This window comes from Cydia splendana, chromosome 5 (assembly GCF_910591565.1).
Source record: "Cydia splendana chromosome 5, ilCydSple1.2, whole genome shotgun sequence".
NCBI classification, from domain to species: Eukaryota; Metazoa; Arthropoda; class Insecta; order Lepidoptera; family Tortricidae; genus Cydia; species Cydia splendana.
Window position 1 is genome coordinate 11,761,547 of NC_085964.1, and position 26,325 is coordinate 11,787,871.

Sequence of the window (26,325 nt, forward strand, 5' to 3'; positions counted from 1 at the left end):
ACTTCAACAGCCCTCCCCGTGCTCTCACGTGCGCCATAGATTTATTAATTTTCACCTCCGTAAATATGGTAATAAACGCAAGTAGGTATACCTAGGTGCTGAACCAATAAAAAAGTATTTGGGTAGCGGATTTGCCCATAAGTTACCACATTTATATGTTGGAGAAATTACCTCCACCACACTTGTTATATGTGTACCTATAATTAGATATGTGGTTAGATTAGAATAGTGTTTGTACACCGAAAAATTTAAAATCGTTATCTACCTCCTTCGTTCTTGCGTGTTCGAGGGATAGAGACTTAGATAAAATCATAGGATAAAATAAAAACATTCGGTTTTTCAATGCTGGCGGCAGGCCCTCGGATCTTGCAGGGCGCAGTGCTTTCGAGCAGCCGGCTGCTGATTCAGCAGTGCGTGCGATCGATACACATATGGCTATGACCTACTTACTTCTGACGATAAAATTTAAAGTTCGTAATTACACATTACAGGTATATCTAGGGTTGCCATACGTCCCGTATATACGGGACTGTCACCGTATTTAAGTATCACGTCCCGTATTTTTACTGGTCCCGTTTTTGTCCCGTATTTTGTCGACCGGTCTGGCCTAGTGGGTAGTGACCCTGCCTATAATATTTATTTATTTATTAATAGCGCTCTAGAACAGGGCTCTCTAAACCCCAGCTCCAAACAGCAGCAACCAGATACACCCCCCTCCCCCCTCGGTGGCCCGCGCGAAATTTTCTGAGGCGCCATATGGCCCTCAGGTAAAAAAGTTTGGAGACCCCTGCTCTAGAATACCACTGTCCCTTATCAGTTCCGACTAATTATGGCAACCCTAGGTATATCAGATAAATAGGGTCATTGCGTCAGTTTACCGTCCAGTGCCTGTTTCCGTCCACTTGCCGTAGTTGCTACAGAAGCAGCGTATAATTTGAATATATGCCTATATATTCAAGAAATGTGTATAATTTGAATATATATCTGTATATTCAAATGATACCCAATTCTTTGTAGCAACTACGCCAAGTACGTATTACGTACTACGACGGAAACAGGCACTGGACGGTAAACAGACGCAATGACACTATGTCCTTAAAAGAAGTTTTAAACGCAGAAAGCTACAAATAACTTACAGAAAGCCTCATTAGTTAGACCCTTATGTTTGCATTTAATTAATAATAAACAATCGATTGTTAATCATTAACCCTGAGTCTCCCGAGTGGGCCTTTGTAGCCTCTAGTTCTCTGGGCGCAGTGCTCTCGAGCCGGCGGCTGCTGATTCAGCAGTGCGTGCGATCGATACGCATCTCCTGCCTATGCCCTACTTACTTCGTAGCTAATTTTATCCCCTGAATATAGGAAAGATAGATAGATAAAATTAAAGTGTATGTACCTATTATTATACCTACCTAGTTACAATTTTTTATAAGAAATTTTGCTGAAGAATGTTCTTTAAAACTTAAAAATATTAATAAGAATACACACATTACCTACATGCGTATAGTCGGGTAAACGTTTTGAAAATCCGACATCTTAGGGTTTTTGTAAAATGTATTTCGAAGTCGGTTAAAAAAGGAGACTACCAAAATCGGCTCAGTAGTTTTGACGCTACAATGGAACGCACGACACCTAGAGTAGGTATTAAAATCATAACCCTCCTCGCAAGTCGCAGTTGAGTCGGGTAAGGAGCGCGGAGTCACGCGGTATCGTCGCGGATCTTACGATTCTTACGCGATTGTATTCTAGTTGATTCTAGCCAGATTCTAGCTATAGTTCGTTTTTATTATCATTAGAAAGAAGGTAAGCGATCTTGACATGTCTTTTTATTAAAAATCACCATTGAAAAATAAGCATGTCCTATATATATAACTACTTTTTGAAAATAAGTCACAGCAAATATGTTAGAATTATAAATCATATACTATCTTTTACATTCTTTTACTTTCATAAGTAATAGTAATAGAAACTAATTTTTTAAAGCGGTTTTCAATATTTTTTAATAAAAAGACATGTCAAGATTGTTTACCTTCTTTCTAATGCTAAAAAAAACGAACTATAGCTTGAAAAAGAACGACTTAGTATTCAATAGGTGGCAGCACTGAAGCTGCTCTGAGAACATAGAAGGTAGGATCCTATAGAAGTGGTATACGCCTATACGCGTGCCTCCGTGAGGGCCAAAACATACACAATGCGAGACTATGATTGGTCGAATTTATTTGTTGCCCACCATAATCCATACTAAATTTACGGTGGGGAACAAATAAAATGTGAGACTGTGACAAGGGCAAACAATAATAGCTCTTTCGCTGCTACTCCTACTGAAAGATACATAAGACTATCCTGTTCGGTCACTTCCCCCCACCTTTCATGTCAGATCCAGTTATATACTAGATTCATGTCTGAGAACCTACCGTGAACACCGGGGTTGGCAAATTGCCGTTTGCATCTTATTGTTTTACTCGAAAGGTGTAATTAGAGTGACAGAGAAAGATGTCCGCAATTTGCGAACCTCGGTATTCGCGGTAGACCTTCTGACCTGACTGATGCTCTGACTGACTAAAATATAGATTCAAATTTCATTATGTATCCTCCCAAAAATTTAAATTAGTGTAATATTTATGCTGAATCACTGTTTAAAGTTTATTAAATTATTTATGTTTGGCTGTTTGTTTCTGTACAGTCTTCCTAACGATGACATTAAAAAAAACTAATGGCAATCCTCAAACGTCAAACAAATGTCAAAACTGACTGTGAGATTCGTGAATTGTTTGTTTTTACGAAAAAACACATTAGAAAGTGCAAGCAAACAATATACATTTATTATTCGAAGTCAGAATAATGCGGAAATATTAGGTTTATTCAATCAAATCAAAGATCTCAGGAGTCATTGTGGCATTCATCTTTTAAAGTGGTTAGCCTTGAAGTAGATGTCATCTATTACGATAAATGAGTGCTTGTTTATTTTACATTTAGTGATATTAGTTGCGAATTCACGATTATATGGCTTTGATGGTTGACTTATGTTTTGCGGCAAATCGGAAGAGGCATGTTTTTCCCACGGAATCGGGAGAAGGGAGTAGGCTTAGTCGTCGTGAGTTGGATCTGCCTGGCCGTGCTGTGCGCCGCGTCCTCGGCGCCCTGCGACAAGACGCGCAGGGTCTTCACCGAGCCCAGCGGCGTCATCACCGACGGGCCCACCGACTCTAACTACACCCAAGTCAGTCACTCTCACCATGGAAGTTCAATACTTCAACATTTCACTACAGCACACATTAATCATTGTTTTCTTATAGGACTCCCATTGTGAATGGCTTATCAAGGCAGCTAATAAAAGTCAGTTCATAACATTGAGTTTTCTGCGTATGGGCACAGAATGTTCTTATGACTATGTCTTTGTGTATGATGGAGACTCATTTGATGCACCATTACTTGGAAGCTTTAGTGGAAAAACTGAACCTCAAAATGTGACTGCCTCAAGTGGATTTGTAAGTAATTTTCCACCATGTTATAACTTAAGCTGGAGCTATGAGGATCATGTTTATTTTACACCTTTACTTAATCAGTTTCATTCATGTGATTAAAATGTCATTAACACAAATTTAATTTGATATACACTTTATTGTGACCTCAAACAAAGTGAATAGAACAAGTTTTCATACTTAGGAATATAAACAACATTAAATTTGTTTGGGGCAGAAAATACCACTTGCTAATCTGCCTGACAGTATATTTTTTCTTGATGTTGCCTCTTGCAAGCAGGGACCTTTACCGGTATAACTAAAAATCTAAATATCTCATAGCTATCACATTATTTCTTTGATATTATAGAATAGTATTTAGGTAAGGATAATGATTGATCAGATTAGCTAAATTAAGTGAAAAAATATACACTATAAACAACCAAGATACCGAAATTGAATACCGGTTAAATTGTATGAAAAATATACCGGTATTTGGTACCGGCTTGCAAGTGGAAAAACCTGAACCACAATGCTCCTCAATGTTGTCTAGTATATAAATAAAATATATTTACTTTTTTTCATGTAAGTCTTTTTTTTTTCAAACATTTAGTTTTTAAAGAAGATAATAAAAACATAATTTTAGGATACATTTCATACTTAAACTTTATTTCACAAAACATAAATTGGTTCTAATGATGGACTAAAGTCCAATAACTTAATTTCATGCATAAATCTGTTGTAATAGATAATAATATATACTTACATAAACATTGGTATATGTTCTAACTGTCAGGCTTATAAGATAGCCTAAAAAGATCTGATCACCTAAGAAGGCCAAACTGTGCAACAAGCAAAATGTATACTTTTATTGTATTTATAAAAAAAAACAAATAGGATACTAGATTAATAAATATAGTAATTTTTTTTATCATGGTTCTCCTCAAAGTTACAGCTATAATGATTTAAACTAAAGAACTACATAATAATAGTACTTTGCTGACATGAAACAAGTCATGTTTAACAATCATTTAATCTATTTGAAAAATTACATCTACATGTGTCTATGTTGCAGATGTTAATATTGCTGTATAGCGACACCAATTATGTTCTTGATGGTTTCCGAGCAACATATGCCATACATGACTGCCCCAACAACTGCACCGGCCACGGGTTGTGTGTGCAGCACAAGTGCTTCTGTTTTGGCACCCGCGGCGGGCAGGACTGCAGCTTGCAGCTCTGTCCTAATCAATGCTCAAATAATGGACAGTGCAAAGGAGATAGATGCTTGTGCAAGAAAGGGTAAGATTGTTTTTAATATAATCACAGTAGAACATACTTTGATAATTAACACAGCACGACAATAAGTTTTATGGGTGCTGCAGTGAGATGCACTTGCAGCCCTTTGATAATGTGTACATAGTTAGGTGAAGTGGCAAGGCTCTGCCTTTTAAGCAAACATACATAAAATATCATAAATCTTGTTGTTTTAAATTGGCACTTTAACTCTTCGACCGCTACTGCAGACGCGCACAATTACAATATAATATTAACACCTATGTATTACTATAAAGTTTACATTAGCGCATTGTACCATCTCACATGCTCACACTGTTAACTGTACATCGGTGGATGTTATGCCTTTTGTAATGAGGTCCACCAATGTACAGTTAGGAGTGTTGCTGTTTGTATATAGTAGTCGTGGCGTTCAAAGGATGAAAATATGTTGAAGAACCTGCCTGCAGTCCTTGTGGAGCTTGGGATTCAAGTTTTATAGTCAATAAATTTCCTTTTTTCTGATGACCTATTTAACACAAGTCGCTGGCCCAATATTACAGGGTTCTATGTTACATTTTCAAGATAGCTGAAATTCGACTTAATGACACTATGACAATGTTCAAATTTCAGTTCGATAAAAGTGAAACATAGAACCCTGTAATATTGGGCCAGCGAAGTGGAGACCATTTTTAAATTTCGGCCTTAACCCATTGCATTACTAATATTAGTAGCACAGTATAATCATATTAGTCACTAAAGTAATAGTAGTATGATTGTCGTGTTAGTGACTCATGTAGTAAGGCGATGATAGTTGTTAGAATAGTTAATATGACGAGGTTCTAAATTGATGACTGCACAACAGTAGTGTAGGCATAAATATAATTAGGAAGTTGTTGATTTATTCCATCTTTCTTCTATTGTGTTTTGATAAACAGTGGTGTAGCTATGCTTTATATTCTTGAAAATGAAAATAAATCGTAAGTGTACAACCATTGTTCATAATTTGATTTAGTTTTTACTTGCTGTTTGCTTGTATTTTTATTTATTTATTGATTTGTCACCAAAGCTTGTGACAGTACCATTTTAGGCTAAAGTAACATACTTATACTGATGGTGGACATGGAAAGTGTTCATGCTTACTCCCATTCTCGTAACTGTGCTCGTTGGAATCGTCCTTATAAGTTTTACCTGCACATCTTACAATAAATACTATACATAGGTATTATAAATTTTGAGAGAAAAATATTTTATACAATTGTCAACACTACATCCGAATGTAATCAACAGTCAAGTTGGTCATTATAATTCCTTTCCATATTTCCTGCTTCATTATCAATGTCAGCCACTCATTATATAGGAAGGCCAAGGCAATTTAATATTGCAATAACCGCTACAATTTTCAGATTTTCCGGCGAGTCTTGTTCCTTGAAGAAGAACGACAAGGTCGGCAACAGTTGGCACTGGCTGTCTCGCTCGGAGAGCGGCATGACACGCCGCGCGGCTCACTCCGCTGTATACGTCAACCACACGGACTCTCTATACGTATTTGGAGGATATGATCTGAATAAAGTTTTAGGCTTATTAGAAGTTTATAAGTGAGTCTATGTTATTGTCTTTTGTATTTAGTTGAGATAAAGAGTTTGAGCAATATTATCTGTTCAAACATAGACCTTATTATAAAGCAATTAGTTTCAAATTGCAACGACAGATTTTGCTTAGTTATACTCATGAACTTTTTACAGGTTCTCAACTAGTCAATGGTATGATGAAAATGGAAAAGTATTACGTAGATATCCAACTAATGAGGAAATAGATCAGTCATTTTTGACTCTCTTTACAAAGGTAACTATTTATTTTATTAACCAGTATTTATACACTGTAACTAACTAACAGCAAATAACTGTGTTATTACGACATTTGCGACGTTGACCTAAAAATTATCATAACAAAGAGAGGTAATTCATGAAAAATTCAGTACCAGTTATAATTATTTCACATTCCATTGTAACAACAGTGAAACAAATCACTTTTTGTAAGTCGTCTGTACGAATAAATAAAACATATTTCTTTCCACAGGGCAATACAGATGGCAGCTGGCAGATAGGCAATAGGAGTTCATTATTTAATTTACTTTTATCCTCGGTATCCCACCATGACAAAACCACATTACCTCTAATGTATTCTCATTCACCAACACCGTATTCCGAGAGTTATTTACATTTTACTGACAAGCCGGACTTTTCGAATGCTATTATGAAGTCTAATGATACAAAACCCGAGCCGAGATACGGGCACTCTGCCTGCCCTTTTTCTACTGGTTTTGTTTTGTATGGTGGGAAGCTATCAGACGGTAGTTTGTCTTCGGAGCTATGGCTGTACGACGCTGAGACCAATATATGGACACTGAGAGCTGTGAATTCTTCATTCTTGCCTCCTGGATTAACTAGACATACTCTAACTGCTGTTAAGGATGAACTGTATCTTTTTGGAGGTAGTACGGTAGATGGAGAATTTTCTTCAACGTGAGTATTTTGGCATCCTGCGATTTATCTAAAAGGATAACTTGCACGATCTAGTGACAATGACTGCAGATAGTCAAACCTTGTTTATATTTGACCTTGGCTAATCGATTGAGATAATTAGCATTTATAATCTAATTTGAATTACAAGACAAAATTCAAGGTGATGAAGCCCAAAGAGAAATAACGTTGTTCAAGTTCAACCTTGCTAGAATCATCTCAATGAGAGTCCTTGATATTCATAGTGTATAGTGTTATATCTAACATTACCTTCCGCTTCCTTTTCAGTATGTATAAGATAAAACTAAGTGAGCCAAGTACGGAGAGTTGGGAGAAGGTGCAAGTCCGCGGCGGCAAGGAGCTTGATGTGCGAGTAGTTGCGCACACTGCCGTGTATCATTCGTACTCCAACTCCATCTTAGTATATGGAGGCGTTGTCGCTAGTGTGGCGAGGTGAGTGTTGACAACTTTAGTAGCTGTACTATAGTTATCACAGTTAATTGGTGATTCATATACCTTATTCCAACGAGATAAGATCTATCAATAGTCTGTTAGGTGTGTTGTTGTTATACAGATACAGTAGCATAGAGAAATAAGTACTTAAGCATAGAGTGCTCACTCCATACATCAGTTTTTTTACCAAACGCTTATTATTTTCGTAGTCGACATCTAGCGTCAAGTAGCGGATTTATCAGTACCGCTACTTGATACTAGATGTGCAAAATGAAAACTACGTAGCAAAGTGGTTGCTTGCTCAATACTCAATTTAATAACTTCATATTAATAAATACTAATTAATTTTGGCATGTAACATATTAAATTTACTTTTGCATCTTCCAGATTTTCAAAACTGACCGATAGAATGTTTGCGTTTGATATTGATAATCGGCATTGGAGCGAAATACACTATCCCAGGGCGCATTTAAGGGACACATACGTACCGAGGGAACGAGCATTTCACACATCGACAATAATCGGTAATATTACAATAAGATTTTTTCAGAACGTGAGGCTTGGGAAAACTTAGCGGTCAATGCCGACTAATGTTCGATTTACATCAACTAGATGGAGTTGGAGCGTTGATTACCGTCTGATATGAATCGTGTATAGTAAACGATAGAGGCAACTACTCATTGATTGTACTTATATTTACCATATTTTCTTATAAACTTTTGTTATTTTAATAAGAATTAAATTGCAGGAAATTACCTGGTAGTTTTCGGCGGTTACTCACATCGGCACAACAAAGAGGAGATATGCTATGACGGTCAAATGTATCTGTACCACCTGGGCTGCCACGCGTGGATACCTCTGGAGGTCTTGGGCAGCCCTCGCGAGTTCTACCCTAAACGGCAGGGCGTGTTTGCACATGCGGCAGCTTTGAAACCGCCTTCAACGTTACTCATCGCTGGAGGATATCATGGGAATGTCAATGGTAAACATGACAAAATGTATACAATTTAGTGTAGGTATCTATTATCCCATTATTGTATAAAATATACACAAAGGTGAACTGAATCTACAAAGGATTTCTTACTTGTCTTGTCTCACTTGGATTTTTTAGAAAGCACTAAGATCACTAAACAAACTGATCACTAAGTCTGACCAACAATAACTTGTTATAGGTGATCTGCTAGCATACGTGGTACCAAGCTGGCAAGCAGGCATCAGCAACAACGACCCCGAGTCAGCGTGTCCGCGGCATCAGAGTCAGCCGGAGTGCCTCGCGGACCCCGAGTGTGGCTGGTGCTCTGCAGACGATGTATGTACTTCTATACATAGTTACTCTGTTATGTGATCTGTTCTGTGATGTCACGCTGATAGGCAGCAACAATGACAATATACTTGTTACAGACTTGTTACGGCAGAACGATCGGCTCAAACTGCACAACTAATTTACAATCCATCCGCTGCGGCGGCATCTGCCCAGCGCTGGGCGAGTGCCACTCGTGCCTCATTCACGGCCCGCCGCCCGGCCGCGCGGGCTCCCGGGCTCCGCTGCCGTCCGTCAGCACCAAACTAGGGCTGCACCAGTGCAGCTGGTGTGTGCAGAACGCGCGCTGCCACCACAAGGACGGTACGTTACTGTCGAGTGCCACAACTCCAAAACAATATGAAGGGCGGAGGTCAGAAGCTTCTTAGATATTTTCTTAACAGTAGTATAATCATTCATTTATGTATTTACAGATAACTACGGTGTTTGCGGTGAAGACACTCCTTCGCAAAACCCAGGCTGGTGGGGCACCACCGGCACCGAAGTGACTACTCCTGAGGAATGCAAAGATTTAGATAAACGACCCGGTCTCACGTTCCTCCGATACCAGCAGCCGGCCGACTGGAACCATCCCGACGGGGTGTCGGTCGTCAACGCGACTACCGTCGACTGGGCCACCGGCGGGGGAAGCAATCATATATTTACCGGGTCAAGCGAAGCGCGGCTGAGAGGTTGGCTGCGTATTCCTCAGCACTGGAACGGAACGGGAGAGACCCTTCATGTATGCGCCGGCTATTCGAACATATCGCTCGCGCTCGGGCCCAAGACAGAATCTATAGCCAACTTAACGGCCCAGCCGGCCGCCTGTTCTATCGTCGACTGGCCGTCGCTGTTCCCCGGCAGACTCGCTGTCGACATGCACGCTAACGATACGTTACATACGGGACTGTATCCTTCTCATCATCATGCCAAGATGGAACTGCTACATAATAAAACGACGGAAACTGCTAAGGTATTTATTATTTGTTTCTATTTTTTTTGCAAGTAAGTGTTCTGGTGTGTTTGTACAACTTTGTATGAGTAAAATTGAACTCAGTTCCGGTTTCCGATTATATCGTCAGCATACCTAAGGTTGTGGTATTCCACCTGTCCAATTTCTTGGTTCAATGTCACATTTTTCTTAGTGAGAGAATAAGACGCATTGCACATTTGATCAAATATAGGATAGATGGAATACAGGGGGTATTTATGGTAATACTTCATTGACAATATGGTATGGTATCATAAAGCTGTTTTAATAACCGAAATTGTCCACATATACTATGTTATAAACTTGCATCGACTTGTTTTTATTAACGTGCTATCGTTTTTGTAGGTATTTACATTCGAGTTCCTGGAGCCGTACTCGGACGGGCAGTGCCAGAACTACGACAACTGCCTGCTGTGTCTCGCGGACGCGGCGTGCGGCTGGTGCGAGCTCACCAACAAGTGCGAGCCGCGCGCCGCCGACGAGCGCGCCGTGTGCGCCGCCGAGGCCGGCGCCTGGCGCTACCTCACCCTGCAGCCCGCCGCCTGCCCCAACTGCTCCAACTACATCAGCTGCGAGCGCTGCGTCGCCGGCAACTACTGCGAGTGGTGGGCGGACGAGGCGCGCTGCGCACGCCGCGGCCGCGCCGGCGGCGCCGTCGTCGAGCCCAGCGAGTGCCCCGCGCCCTGCCGCACGCGCCTCGCCTGCGAGCACTGCCTCGACGAGCGCGGCCGCTGCGTCTGGTGCGAGGCCACGCGCCAGTGCTTCAGCTTCAGCGTCTACACCAGCGAGTACCAGTTCGGGCTGTGTCGCGAGTGGCTCGACCGCGCCTCCTCCGCGCCCGCCGCCGACGACAGCGTGCGCAAAGCCGGCCAGTGCAAGTCCTGCCAGGCGCACACGCAGTGCTCCACCTGTCTCCGGTCCATGGGTTGCGGCTGGTGCCACTCGCACGAGAACCCGATCACGGGCGCGTGCACGGAGGGCGACTTCACGCGCGCGCACGCCGACTGCGCGTCGCTGCTCAACGTGTCGGCCGCCGACGCCGGCTGGGCCTACGCGCAGTGTCCCGACGTGGACGAGTGCGGCCTCAAGCTGCACGACTGCCACGAGCACGCCGTCTGCAACAACACGCACGGCTCCTACACGTGCAAGTGCAAGCAGGGCTACAGCGGCGACGGCCGCAAGAGCTGCGTGCAGACCTGCTACAACAACTGCATCCACGGGTACTGTCTCGGGGCGCCGCACTACAAATGCCACTGCGATTTAGGCTGGACGGGCGCCGATTGCTCCATCAATTGCGGCTGTCACAATCATTCGACGTGTCGCACCGGCGTCGGCCGCTGCGACGAGTGCCAGGACTGGACGGAGGGGAAGTTCTGCGAGTCGTGCAAGCCCGGCAGCCACGGCAACGCCACCACGGGCCAGGGCTGCCGCCGCTGCGACTGCAATGACCACGGCGACGAGACGCGCGGCTTCTGCGACGTCGCCACCGGCGAGTGCATCTGCAAGGACAACACAGAAGGACAGAACTGTGAGCGCTGCAAACCAAAGTTTTACGGTGATCCCCGGCACGGCGGAAAATGCTACTATCAATGCGAGCCCAGGGGAATGCTCAACGCGTCGCAGACTGAAGGTATAGGTTCCTATAAAAGTGACCCGGACATTAAGATCATAGGCCCTTCGAAAGAATGTCTATGGATTATATCAGCTGGGGACATCAAAGATGCGATAATCCAGTTTACTATAAATTCTTCTACGCTGAACGTACCTTGTGATGAAAACGCCGTATACGTGTACGATGGGCTCGGAGGTGTGCCGGATATGAGCAATAACCAGCAGAGTCAGTTGCTCGGAGTTTTCTGCAATGGAGCATCGTCAGGCATCGTGGAAGCACGTAGCGGGAACCTAACGGTCCATTACAAACAGGGACAGGTGGAGCAAGGATTTGAAGGCGTCTACAAATCGTTAGCGTGCGGTCTCTACTGCCCGTGGCCGAGAGTGTGCACCAAGGGCCACTGCGTCTGCCGCGAAGGTTTCGGTGGGCCCGATTGCGAAGTGGACATTTGTCGAAACAACTGCAGCTTGGCTCACGACGCCGGAACATGTGATACCAGCTACGGCCGCTGCCTCTGTAACGAAGGTTACGGCGGCGACGACTGTTCTATTAAACTCGACAAAACGCAACTCGTGTTTACGGAACTTTTCAATTCTGAATATTTGTCCGACGGATTAGATCATCTTAGAAAGACTTTGCCCAGATTCGGGCACAGTTTAGTAGCAGATAGACGAGGGCTGTGGATGTTTGGAGGATACTCGCTGTCGCACGGACCGCTGAACGATATCAGATTTTTTGATACAAAGAATAACACTTGGATGCAAGTTACCGTCGAGGCGACCCCCGACGCTAAAATGCCCGAAGGTCGTTACTTCCACGCGTCAGAAATTTATCATTCTAAACAGAACATTTACATTTACGGTGGACTCAGTTTACAAGAAAAGAACGGTCAGAATAAGACACTAGGAGATTTCTGGCAGTTCAGCCTAAAAGACCAGAGATGGAATATCATTAATAACAAAGAGAAACAACCGCCTCCCCTCGCAGGCCACACCCTGACGCTTCAGAAGTACCAAGATTACGAAAGTCTAGTGCTTATCGGTGGATTCTCTTTAGAGGAGGGGATGATGACCGATATCTGGGAATTCGATCTTGATAATGATAAATGGATAAAATTGAATTGCGGGGGTTCTAAGCCGACCGGTATTATAGGACACAGCACAGTGTATCACGCGCCGTCGCAGAGCTTGTACGTTTACGGGGGGATATTGTATTCTTACAACGGGACATCGCTTTCTAACAAACTGTTTGCGCTCCACTACCCAACTAAGAAATGGAGCGAGCTGCCGAACTTCCCCCGCCGGAATCATTACCACGACCTACCGCAGCCGGCGTACCTGCACTCGGCCGTGACAACCAACGAGTACATGGTCGTGTTTGGCGGTCGCAGCGACCCTGACCACAGATCTGACTCCCTCATCGCCTACATGTATAGTTGCAACCAGTGGGTCAGGCTTGTCAAAGGTTAGTAAAGTTCATTTAATTATGTTTATTTAGGCTCATGTGGTTTGCAACTCATGCCAAAAAAGCCAGAATAGGTAATTTCTCAGGCATTTAGAAAGTTCATTATCTGTTGTGCCAACATAAATACCTATTAGTTGCGTGCAAAAAATGCTATCAATATTTATTTTTGGTCTATAGTTTAATTACGTAAGTATATTCTTTGATAGTTACTAGTGATGTACCGATTATTTATTTGGCCGACTAGCCGACTAATCGGCGCTCGAATGGCCGATTAGTCGGCCGACTAGTCGGCTAGTCGGCCAGATCATTAGTTTCGTATAAGTTCAGAGGAAAAACAATAGTTTTGCTCCTTTGGTTGCGCTATTCATCATAATTTAGCTTGACTAAAAGATGTTCTCTACAGGTTCAAAGATATATCGCAAGAATCCTCGTTCAATTTCTAGCTTTCTTTTATTTTGCGATCCTGAGCAGACCGTCAGTACAGCTTGTAGGAGGTATTTCCAAGGCTCTTCAAATAACAGGATAGTAGTAGTTATGTATATGGTTTCGAGCGGGTGATGGGAGTAGAAGTCAAACACCTTATGTGTGATAGTATAAGAACGTATATTCTCTAAATGCCTGCCTATATATACACGTTAGGTTGCGCTGACACAAGCAATACGCGTTTATGTCGCAGTAAACCAAAGCGTTACTGCTAAACACTAAAACTGGCTAATCGCCATATTACACCTTCCCCGAAAGTTCCTTTCACCGCAGGGGTGGCAGAAGAAAAAATTTAAACGCATGTTACTTGTTTACAATTTTTTCTGAAATCAATAAAAAAAAATATTAATAAATTATATAGGTAATGCAAACAATCTTTATATAGCTTGATTTTATGTATCGTATTAATATCGTAGTCCTTGTAAAAAAAATATCGTTATCTTTTAATAAGAAAATATTATCTTCACTTAAAATGTTAACATCTCTCAAACGTTAAAATATTAATTCAATTCTTTTCTCGTCAGATATAAATCTTCTTCTTTAAAACATTTACCTATTCTTCATCTTTAAAACATTTACTATTCAACCTTAAAACATTTATTCTTCAACTTTAACTGTTTATAGTTACTAGGGTGGTTCACGTTTGTATGGGAAAAATTCAAACTCTAGTTAGAAGAAGCGGCACCCCCTCATTTTGTTACACTTGTTATGTTGACAAAATACGCCAAGTTTTGTAATCTTATCTCAACTACAAGGGGGTGCTACAACACTTTGAAATTTTTCAAAGTTGTATGATATCCAAAAAAAAAAAGTATTTATTATTCAGAATTTTATTTAAGTATCTGGTTTCACACTATTTGCACATGTGATTTATAAGTTTTTAATTAGAAAAACATTTTTATTTCTATTTTTTATAATTTTTCGAAAGTAAGATTTTTATTTTATTTTTAGTTTTTTATGTAAGTAGTGGTTTTCACATTATTTGAAAGTGTGATTTAAAAGTTATTAAGTAAAAAAAAATTTTATTTCTAGTTTTTATGACTATTTTAGGCGAAATTCAAAAAATCTTACTTTTGAAAAATTATAAAAAATAGAAATAAAAATGATTTTCTACTTAAAAACTTATAAATCACATGTGCAAATAGTGTGAAACCAGATACTTAAATAAAATTCTGAATAATAAAAACTTTTTTTTTTTTTTATTTCATACAACTTTGAAAAATTTCAAAGTGTTGTAGCACCCCCTTGTAGTTGAGATAAAATTACGAAACTTGGTGTATTTTATCAGCATAATAAGTGTAACAAAATAAGGGGGTGCCCCGTAGGAAAAAAAAAATGTTTTTTGAACCACCCTAATAGTTACGGTACTCTACAAATCTCGTAATAAAAATAACTAATGCCGTATTGAGACGGAGTCCTAAGCTCCTAACATAATTAGTGGGAATGGTTACCCAGGGCATGGTCACCCTATAATCAATACATCATGGGCTACGCTCCCGTGCGTACCCGAACTTCATAACTACACGCGGGATTGGCTACCCGAGGGCATGGTCACCCTAAAACACAATAATAGCGGCATATCAGGCCAGGCTGTACGGCTCTGCCTGTACCTAGAGACACAAATACATTAAGACTTAAAAGTCTCCTACAACTTTCACGGAGGATACTGTATATCACACTATGATCAAGTACGAAGGACTAGTGCTCTAGCTATAAGGTCACATTGTACGAATGTGCCTATTAAACTCCTTAAAACTTCTCAAACTTGTACCGTACTGTAAGGTTTTTTATAAAATAAACACTATTATTTAACTTCCAAAATTCAAAAAAAAAAATGTAATAAATCAAACTTTCGCTGTATATCAGGTGATCAGTCCGACACGTAGCTAATCATTACTCAAAAACAATTAAATAATTTTATTGAATTGAGTTGTTTATTACTTAATCGTTATGCGATGTATCAAATTTCATTCATCGCTTATTAAAATATTCTAACTCGCGGCAAAATCTCGCGGCCTAGTTAAGTTTTCTGTCGACGTGCGCACAACGTGTGGTACGCGCTGCAAATTGCAACATACATAATTGAGGACACTATTCGACACTTAATTTTTATATTATATTATGACTTCTTATGAAAATTATTTATGCTCGAAACGAAATTGAGTTTAGCGACAACCTTTAATAATTATGAATGATTTAAATATGACTGCTACTGAATTGGAAAAAAAAATGCTGGCTTTTAGAGAAAATTAAATAAAATACTAAATTACACGTAGGATTTACATCCTATTGCTGCGTGGCTGGCCGTCCTCGGCTTCGTCTTCGTCCGGTCCGGTGCGAGTTCGCGACCGGCATTCTTGGCAGCTGTTGACGCGGCCTGGCGAGCTGGCACCTCCACGTGGCACTCGCTTGACGCTTCATATGGCTGGCTGGCTCTGCTTCCGATGATTATGGTGGGCCGGGATAACCCTGGACACCTCTTGGTTTGCGAGCCGGGAAACCCTGGACAACGCTCTTCGATCTTCGCTCTTCTTGATTTCTCTTCTTAACTTGGTTTCCGTTTTTTGATGTTGGGTGGTTCTTCTTTTTTCTTGGTTCTTAATGGTGGTTGGTTCTGACTGCGTGGATTCTTGCGTTGAAAGTGTGATTGGTTATCTGGGTTGTAGTCTTGGTAGATTTTTTCTTCTTTCTTGAGTATTAGTTCGTTGGTTCGCTGGTCTGGGTCGCCATCAAATAACAAGATAGGACTTGTTATGTTGTTTCGTGCGGTAGCAGGGAGTATGTATTGAAACACGTTATGTGTGATAGTATAAGAACGTATATTCTCTAAATGCCTGCCTATATATACACGTTAGGTTGCGCTGACACAAGCAATACGCGTTTATGTCGCAGTAAACCAAAGCGTTACTGCTAAACACTAAAACTGGCTAATCGCCATATTACACTCTATTTCCCGTACGTAATCGTAACCTATCCCCTGTGGTAAGCGTCTTTACGAGCAACGTGCCCTGACTAAGTCTCTAAATTTTGCAATAACATTAAAAGTTCCTCATGCCTCCACCATTAAAAAAACAAGAACTGAATAATAATAAAAAAAATTACTATCGAACTTGCACATGAAATTACACGAGAATCAGTTGAGATCGACCTGTAGAGGAAAACACCAGCCTACCAACATATGATAACGATCAAACGGTCAATTATATTACGAACAAAAGTTTTCGTATGCACCCTGAATAGATATTTTAGTAAAATAAACATAAAACATATGGTAAATATTGACTTTTGATTTCTTTTTTTTCTGTTTTTCTTTCACTAATAAAGTGCCGACTAATCGGCCATTTTTGCCGACTAGTCGCCGACTAATCGCCGACTACAAATGTGGCCGGATAGTCGGCTTTCCCGACTAGTCGGCGACTAGTCGGTACATCCCTAATAGTTACCAAATTTGTATTTTCTTCTTTTAGGCATCAGTATCGTCGGCCACCCACCACCGCCGACCATAGCCCACGCGATGGCCATCGACATGGAATCCGAGAACGACGGCTACATCTACATCATCGGCGGCTGGACCGGCAGCGCACACTGCCAAGTCACCCGCATATCCCTCCCCGAAGACCTCTGCTCCCTCTGGAGCGCGAGCAAGCTGGAATGCCGCAGCCATATGGGCTGTAGCTTTTGTAGTTCCGGAAACTACACTAAATGCTTCTCTGTGAACAAGCCCGGGTGCGAGAGCAGTGATAGGGTGTCGACGAATTCTGGGGAAGCGTGCGATATGGAGCTTGTTGCTAGGCGCGCTTGCGAGAACTTTACTACGTGCGCGTCCTGCCTGGCCGCTTGGCCGCTGTATCCTGAAGAGAAACCGGCCTGCCGGTGGTGCGAATCCTGTGCCGCTGCTGTTGGTGCGTATTTAATAGTTTACCATCGTTAGACCTTTAAATAGCCGTTTTTGGCTTTGTTTTACAAGCAACCCTACCAAATCGTATCGGAAAATTCGGAAAAGTGGTAAAAAAACTGTATCGGGCAAATAGTAGAATTCTCGATAAAAAGATTTTCAGCCTGCTACGGAAGTTGACATTTTTATTCGTCTTTTTCGAAGTATTCCTAAAATCCAACTTCTTGTACAGGTGAATGCGTTCCTACGGACGAGTCGTGTACCAGTATAAAGTGCAACGCTGGGACCACCTACATCAGCGACGTCGGCCAGTGTCCGGAGCACAGATGCGTGGCATCTGACTGCGAGAAATGCGTCAACAACCAGTGCACATGGACGCGCCATGCTACCAGAGAAGGTAGGTCATACATTACAAATTGAAGTGTACTTTCCATATTATATTGTAAGATTCACAATGTAGATGAAGTCTGACCAATCGATCTGTTGTAGGACAAATGACAAGAATTTCAGAGGAACCAACAGAGTTGTTCAACTGGACTTGCGCCGCAATAGAAGAGCAAGGTCGCACCAGCATCCGCCCAAGAACTAGAGAAGAGTGCCCCGGCCGTTGTCATGCATACACCGACTGCCAATCGTGTCTGAGCTCCGACGGCGCTGAGGGCGGCTTCGCGGAATGCCACTGGGCGACATACTTGGGGAAATGTATATCGCCTGCATACCAACCAGTATACTGCGCAGGCGGTGTCTGCGGGCTCGTTCTAACCAAAGCCGAAAAAAACAAATGCCCAGCGCCTTGCGATACATTCGAGCAGTGCACGGAGTGTCTCCACCATTCGCACTGCGGCTGGTGTGCTATAGAGGGCGCCAACGGCGAAGGGGTGTGCACGGAGGGCTCGATCGACTCGCCGCTCGAATACTCGACGCGGACGACGTGCGCGGCGGTCTACACGACTGCGCATCAGTTGAACGAAACTATCGACACGTTCTCCTGGCACTACACGCGTTGCCCACCCGAAAATGAGTGTGAGAATAATCATCACCAGTGTAAAGCAGATTCTGAGGTACGTGACACATTATTTTTTCGCTAACTACTTATTAACTAAAATAGAGTCAGCCCAAGCTACTCTGCATGGTATTTGCTAAGAAATATGGAAATATCAAAATTAAGTATCAAACTATGTAAATATGACGTTTATAAGTAGTGACTCTTCCACGGCGAGTTCTGTCAAAGTAGGTGCAATGTAAGCTTAGATTGACTCTAGTTCTTTATTAGACACCATAATTTTAAAACTTTGGTATTTTATGATTAGGGACAGTTTAAATTAAAACAATAGCAATGGAGTCAAGAGACTAAACACTAATACTACACTAGTCATAGAATTATTATGCAGATACCGTTTTATTACAATAACTTTTTAATTTAAAAATAGTTATTTGTTTTACAAGGGGGCAAAGTTGTTGTTTAACCGCTCGTGCTAATATTGATACCCGAGCAAGCGAAAGATTCCAAAATTGAACCAAACCAAAGTTCGAAAAATGGAATCTTGAGCGTTGCGAGGGTTTCAAAGCACGAGGGTTAAACAAATTTGCCCCCAAGTGAAATACAAAATTTTTCACCACACCAACCCGAAGCAAATATTAAATGTAAAATATTAAACAAAATCAAACCAAATTAAATCCAAATGAATGTTATTAAATATTTATCATCCAAAATCATCATTTAAAAGTCAATTCTACCAGCAAACATAAGAAAACAACGCAAATTTGCATTTGATTACTTAATTTGCCTCACATGTGAACAAAATGCAACTTATCAGTTTTTGAAGTGCAAAGTAAGCCTTTCCGAGCTGGTGTGGTGAAAATATATTTAGCACTGCATGTTCATGTATTTTAAATGTTCTTAATATTTTCTTAAATAAATATGCATTCGTTGCATCATCAATATCCCTTCTTGTGCATAGGTGTGCCGTGACCTACCAGCGGGCTACGTATGCGAGTGCGGCGCGGGCCACAAGCGCGGCCCCGACGGCTGCACGGCGGTGTGCGCGCAGGGCTGCGTGCGCGGCGCCTGCGTGCAGCCCGACGTGTGCCGCTGCGACTTCGGCTACGTCGGCGCCAACTGCACCATACAGTGCCAGTGCAACGGGCACGCGCACTGCGAGGGGCCCGACAAGCTCGACAAGTGTATCGAGTGCCACAACAACACCATGGTGAGTGACAGACGTGTGACGTGACAACTGCACCATCCAGTGCCAATGCAACGGGCACGCGCACTGCGAGGGGCCTGACAAGCTCGACAAGTGTATCGAGTGCCACAACAACACCATGGTGAGTGACAGACGTGTGACGTGACAACTGCACCATCCAGTGCCAGTGCAACGGGCACGCGCACTGCGAGGGGCCTGACAAGCTCGACAAGTGTATCGAGTGCCACAACAACACCATGGTGAGTGACAGACGTGTGAGGTGACAACTGCACCATCCAGTGCCAGTGCAACGGGCACGCGCACTGCGAGGGGCCGGACAAGCTCGACAAGTGTATCGAGTGCCACAACAACACCATGGTGAGTGACAGACGTGTGACGTGACAACTGCACCATCCAGTGCCAGTGCAACGGTCTCGCGCACTGCGAGAAGCCCGACAAGCTCGACAAGTGTATCGAGTGCCACAACAACACCATGGTGAGTGACAGACGTGTGACGTGACAACTGCACCGTCCAGTGCCAGTGGTCACGTCACGTCACACGTTTCACGTCAAGGTCACCAAGATCAGGTACTTATCTGTTGACTTAGTCTTGCAATTTTTGCTAGGAATTACAATTGAAAAAAAAATCGTTTTGTGAGCGTTTTTACATATTGTGACCTTTTTTGCCACTTTTGTGTTATTCCTACTCAGAATCACGAACTCTTTCGAACCTAATGGGTTAAAAGAATGTCCCAGAGTTTTTTCCTACTGTGTTACCATTTCCCCATATACTTGTATGGCGGTAACAAAAAGGAAAGTTCGAAAAATGTATGGACATTTTAGGACACTTTTTTTCTCCTATAAGGATGAAAATCTGGCTCGCGATCCTGACTAGAAATAACACAAAAGTGGCAAATAAGGTCACAATATATAAAAAAGGCAAACAATAAAAGAAACGCTCTTGTAATATAAAGAGTAAGAATCTAGTTGACGGCATTATCTAATTATACCTTTTACTTCAGGGTAACCAATGCGAGAAATGCAAGCCGAACTTCGTCGGCGATCCGACCGACAACGGGCAGTGTATCCCTTGCTCGGTGTACTGCCACGGCCACACCAGCATCTGCACGAGCGAGGAGCGCGACACCAGCGACTTGGACGAGTACTACCAGAGTGCGAAGGCGCGCTGCGTGCGGTGCGCGAACAATACGGATGGGCCGCGCTGCGAACGCTGTATAGAGGGATATTTTAGAGGATCGGAGAACCTTAGTGATCCTTGCCGACCGTAAGTATTTTTTCATGTGTAAAAGTATGAATGAATGTTTTATTGCTAAGTATACAACTAAATGTATAATTTTTGGCTATAATAAAAGTATAACCTCTAGCCGCCCAGAGACCTATAAAAAGGTATCCTGTTCCATTCTAATTTGAACTTTGTGTTGACAAAATAAAATTTCATTTTGCTTGGCAAGGTTTGACGTATGGGCGGCTAGAGGTTAAATGATGATAAAAATTTTTAAGAATGTTTGAAATTAAAAAATGTTACGCCTAATATCTTTGGACATATGTTTTTTGCAGTGTTTCTACATATCAATTATAGTTCTGGTGATTTGGTAGCAGTCAGGGACTTCTATCTGACAGCCAAATATATCATCAACCTGTCTAAAACTTCGTCATAAACATGTCCAAAGAAATTAGTGGGATTAAAACGGTCTTATCGACCCACCTTGAGCCTGAGGTTACAAAGCTTTGTCTAGACTAACTTAACATTTTTCATACAGTTGCGAATGCCACGGTCACGGCGACACTTGCGACCCAGTAACAGGCGAGAAATGCAACTGCGGTAACAACACAGAGAGCGACGCGTCGTGCCAGACCGCCAGCTCCAGCAAGAACTCGGCGCAGGAGTGCTGGCGGTACCAGTGCGTCAAGTGCCGCGACCTGTACATGGGCGACCCGCGCAACGGACACCAGTGCTACAAGACCATCAACATAGAAAATAAACTGTGCTTCGACGGCAAGTCCATCGGTGAGTAGATCTTTAAAAATTATATATTGTTCTATTTGGAGTTTGGCAGGGTCGCCATGTAAGATGTGGAAACCTAATTCCTTAAGTCACGGTATAACCTGGATATTGAACACCCATTTGTGGGTGAGTGGTAGTTCAAACGACTATAAATATCACCATATTAAAAACTTTTTATTTTATTTTAGATGAATGCAAGATTAAGCCGCGTCCGCTTTACCCCGGTCAGACGGTATTCGTAGCCGTAAATCCAAGATACATGAACGTAGATATACGAGTGGTCGTGGACGTAACGCAGGGCGCCGTCGACCTCTACTTGAGCCCCAACGACAGCTCCTTCGTCGTCTCCGTGAACGGCACGTACGGCGCCCACGTCGTCGAGATCGACCCGGCGTATTACAAGCACGAACCGTACCGCAAAATGCCGACATTCGACGACAACGTTGAAGAATCGCCGCGCATGACCTGGCATTATGAGAAGACCGAGTATACGCTAGCGGATTACAAGGCGAAGGATGTTGCAACTTACATAACTGTTGACAAGAAGAATATCTTGTTGCGCGTGCGCGAACTGCGCAACCGCCTCGTTTTGACGCTTCCTGAAAAATTCCACGAACTTGGACACACTAAATTCTACATGATAATCCGCGCGCGTCACTCTGAGGACGGCGCCGCTAGCTTCGGCCTGGTGTTCTTCAGACAAGACCAACTGCACATCGATCTGTTCGTGTTCTTCTCGGTGTTCTTTTCGTGCTTCTTTCTGTTCCTGGCGGCGTGCGTGGTCGCGTGGAAGGCGAAGCAGGCCGCGGACGTGCGCCGGGCGAGGAGGAGACATGTTGTTGAGGTGAGTTTGTACTTGATATACTTTGTAATTAGTGACTGATATGGAATTTCTGAACAGCTTTTTTAAGACAAGTGACTTCCATTTGTGTATTTCTTAACGATTTAGAAGTATTAGCAAAATAATTAGATATTTCGTAAATGTACTTGAGTTGTTTACTGAAATTAAACTAGCTGGACTTTGACCCTACTAAGTTTGAACAGAATTGGCACTTTTAGCAGTGACAATGTATGGTCGCGCCATGATACTTCACGTAAACCTCAATGGTCTTTTGGAGTCTACTGATTGAGTTTATTCGCTCTTTAGATGCTGCATATGGCGAAGCGTCCATTCGCGGCTGTGACGGTGGTGCTGCACGGCGCGGGCGCGGGCGCGGGCAAGCGGCGGCGCGCGCCCGACCTGCGGCCCGTCGCCATCGAGCCCACCGGCGACGGCCGCGCCGCCGTCACCTCCGTGCTCGTCAGGTATGTAGCAAGGTACAGCGACGAGCGGCCATGGCAGGGTCGCCATGTAAGAAGCTCATTAGCAAGGATGCAACTGGGGGCCGATTTTTGAATTTCGATCGTTCGATTTCGTCACTGTTGTTGTTTCGTCGGTGGAAAACGGCGAAATGCTAGTTTTTGAAATACGAACGATCGAAATTTGGAATCTATTGGTATTGAACACTCGATTTCAATTCTATTAACGTATGCGGAACGCAATTTGGACAAAGTTCAATATTGTTTTAAATAAAAAAAACACCAATCTTTTTTTAAATAATTATGTTCTTATAATAATGTATATATCAAGGCTTAATGTAAAAAATAGTTTACTCCCATGCGAGATGCTTTACGGAAGTTCTATTGTACTTTGTCCATCGCTGTCGAAAACACAGATGTCGGCATTTTATTCAGCTCCGATTTTATTTTTCGAATCAAACTATGTACATTTTTGGGACGAAAATTATTGCAATATACTCGCCTCTTTAGATTTGCCCAAAAATCTTCTATAGGGCGAAGTTGCAGAACATTAGGTGGATTTGATGTCTTCGGTACGTATGGGATGTTTAACTCCGCCATTTTGCTAAGGGTTTTATTGGAATAATGGCTCGAGGCTAAGTCTAGCCAAAACACTACATTTTCTCCTCTATGACTCGTATTTCCGAAATCCCGCACTAATGGCAAAAAACGCTCTATGTAGCGGTCGGCGTTCACAGCTAAACCTGACTCAAAGAATACAGGCTTAGACATTCCGCGTCGACTGATGGCAAGCCATAGCAAAACTTTTTTAGGAAATTTTGTATGCTCAACATATTTCACGTTCTCATCGGTTGGACCATTGGTGTTCTCAAAATAGTAATTGCCTTGCCACTCGTTTCCATCTAACGTGAAATATGACTCGTCATCCATAACGCAAGTGACATTGTTTTTAGCGTAAAATATTTCTTTGACTAATTTACGCAGCCGTACTTTCTGAGTGATTTCTTGGTTTTCAGAGCTTAATTTTTCTACATCGCTTATCGATGCCCATGTTTTTAAGATACTTTTTAACAGTTTTGCCGTCTGTTTTAAATTTTCTTCCGAGCTCTCTATAAGATTTTGCGACACGGCCGGCCGTAATTTTCATTAATCGAGCTCTCTCAGAAACCTTGCTCAAGCTGGAATAGTTTCCAGAACCAGGCTTTCTAGCAGTGGTTTTCTTCAAGGCAAAGGACGCCAGAATATTGTAAATAGTGCTTCGACTCTCACCCATTTGCACAAAATGTTCCACACCACCTTTGATTTCGGCCATAGGGGATGGCTACTATAGAAATTACATACTGTTTGACGACGGCGTTCTTGTTGATTTACCATAATTACAAAATTAAACACCCTATCTTTATGAGACTTACCGAACTGATTGACAGATATATTGACTTTACGTTGGCAATACATATTTTTTATTTAGATTTTTGTGTTTGTATATTTTATATATACAAACTTTGTCCAAATTTCGCTCCGCATACGTTAGTAGAATTTAAATGCCTAGTAGTGGAGATATTATTTAACGACATACACGAAATCGAGTGGTCGAAATTAAAAAATCGGGCCCCTGGCTACTAGTTAGCAAGTTTACTATACACATTATAGCAACGATGGCCGGGAGAGCTTCTAAATAACTTGAAATACAAACGAAGTCTTTTTGATAGAAAAAAACTTTTCTTTAAATCCTGAACACACTTTTTACTCGTCTCATTTGGCGTCCTGTTTCGGCGGTACACCCATGTCATAGAGCCATTCTAGCCCAAAAAAATTGTAGATTTTTCCATACGCTACTATTAACCTAGTTATTTGTGTCGGGCAGGTTGCCGGGCGGGTCGTGCGCGCCGGTGCGGCTGGCGCTGGCGTCGTCGCTGGTGCTGGTGGCGCGCGCGCCGGCGCCGCGCGCGCGCCGCGCCCGCCACCCCCCGCCGCCGCCGCGACACTCCTAGCCCTGGCCCGAGCGCCCGTACGTCTCCACCCTGTAGCCGTGCCGGCCCGGACGCTAACACGGACCTGTGGCGGGTCGGCCGTGCGACCGTGCCGGTCCAGTCCGTGCGGAGGTATCGCTATATAATTTAAGGGGAATGGAATTTCAGAGTATGGTCAAAAGGTTCTATGCTCGAGTTTCTCTGACGATACCATGATTTAGGACGGTGTGACCTAAATTAACGATGTGATACGTATACCTATAGCTGTAGCCGTGCCGGGCGAGCGGTCGTACGGTACGTCTAGCGACTCTGAACCGTACGTGCGGTTTCGTAGCGGTGCCGTCCTCTACCTCTACCCGAGAGGACCCTCCGGGAGTGCACGAGTCGATACGATCGAATGGACCTTAAATTGGTAATTATTCATACGAAGGACACGGGTGGGCAATAAATGAACACCCGCTGTCGCGTGATGAGATCGATGTATGGTAGCTCCGACTCGGTGTCTTCGATGCGTCGCTTCGTCGAAGTTCCTGACTGTTGAATATAAATTAAATACCATTTATTTTAAAATCGATATAGAATATTATTAAGGCGCGGTTTGTATCTGGTAACTATAAGTAGGAGCTAAAAACTATTCTGTAATATTAAGCGTTAAGATATCGGTTTCCTCGTTATGGAAAATTCGCAATTTATATGTGTAATTTAAATTTGTTATTTATTTACAAAAATACGTGATATTAATTATGTTGTAATAGGTACGGAGGTAGAATGTAGGTGATAATGATAAAACTAACATTTAATGTTTATCATTTGTTTCCTAGAGATAAGAATCTCACCACTTATGGGTATGGAATCGTCTTGATTCGATTACATTTCAGCCATTGGGTATCGTCGATTTCCTGGATTCTGTAAAAAAAATGCCATTACACCCGTTTTGATGTTGACGGCGACATCGGCACCTAAATAATGCCCTTTGTTAGACGAATATAACAGTACCAACTCAGTTCGTCAAAGAAAAGTGACGTCTTGTACAGCTTAACACGTGATTCCTTGTCGATAAGTGTAGTGAGACCTTAAAGTTGGCGGGTTTATCTGCTATCGGAAGACGAAGTATTGTTCGATCCTCGCCATACTCGGCCATGTTGATACGTGTAAGTTTTTTTAGACGTTTATATTTTGTTTAGACGCGGTGTTGTTATTTTATTTTTCTGTATATTTAATTTCATAGAAAACTAAGATTTTTAATGAAATATACGACATTTGTTTAATATTTATCGGTGGCATAGAATCCTATTTTACCTACCTAAATAAAGAAGTTTATTTTATTTTATTTGGGTAATCAGTAAAGAGCCAAAGGAATCAAAATCGCGCGCGTGTGGAATGCGGTTT

The 26,325-nt window shown here is 42.4% G+C and overlaps 1 protein-coding gene across 1 annotated transcript; it reads left to right on the plus strand.

The window, feature by feature from the left end:
- The first annotated feature begins 2,709 nt into the window (after positions 1–2,709).
- Positions 2,710–25,536, plus strand: LOC134790643 (multiple epidermal growth factor-like domains protein 8). Its single transcript, XM_063761502.1, has 22 exons — positions 2,710–3,219; positions 3,296–3,487; positions 4,536–4,762; positions 6,142–6,333; positions 6,481–6,580; positions 6,815–7,260; positions 7,546–7,710; positions 8,098–8,234; positions 8,459–8,692; positions 8,883–9,019; positions 9,112–9,334; positions 9,445–9,983; positions 10,347–13,077; positions 17,028–17,462; positions 17,688–17,852; positions 17,945–18,516; positions 19,417–19,665; positions 20,664–20,926; positions 21,423–21,670; positions 21,856–22,511; positions 22,815–22,972; positions 24,831–25,536. The coding sequence occupies exons 1-22, from the start codon at positions 3,049–3,051 to the stop codon at positions 24,955–24,957; spliced, it is 8,367 nt and encodes a 2,788-aa protein (XP_063617572.1). The 5' UTR covers positions 2,710–3,048; the 3' UTR covers positions 24,958–25,536.
- Positions 25,537–26,325: the final 789 nt, after the last annotated feature.

What these genes read in the sequence shown, in the direction of transcription:
- LOC134790643 (XM_063761502.1), top strand. Translation starts at nt 3,049, where the DNA reads ATGTTTTTCCCACGGAATCGGGAGAAGGGAGTAGGCTTAGTCGTCGTG. An exon ending in TTTTGACTCTCTTTACAAAG is followed by an intron (nt 6,581 to 6,814) that starts GTAACTATTTAT and finishes TTCTTTCCACAG; the next exon opens with GGCAATACAGATGGCAGCTG. An exon ending in GTTGTCGCTAGTGTGGCGAG is followed by an intron (nt 7,711 to 8,097) that starts GTGAGTGTTGAC and finishes TGCATCTTCCAG; the next exon opens with ATTTTCAAAACTGACCGATA.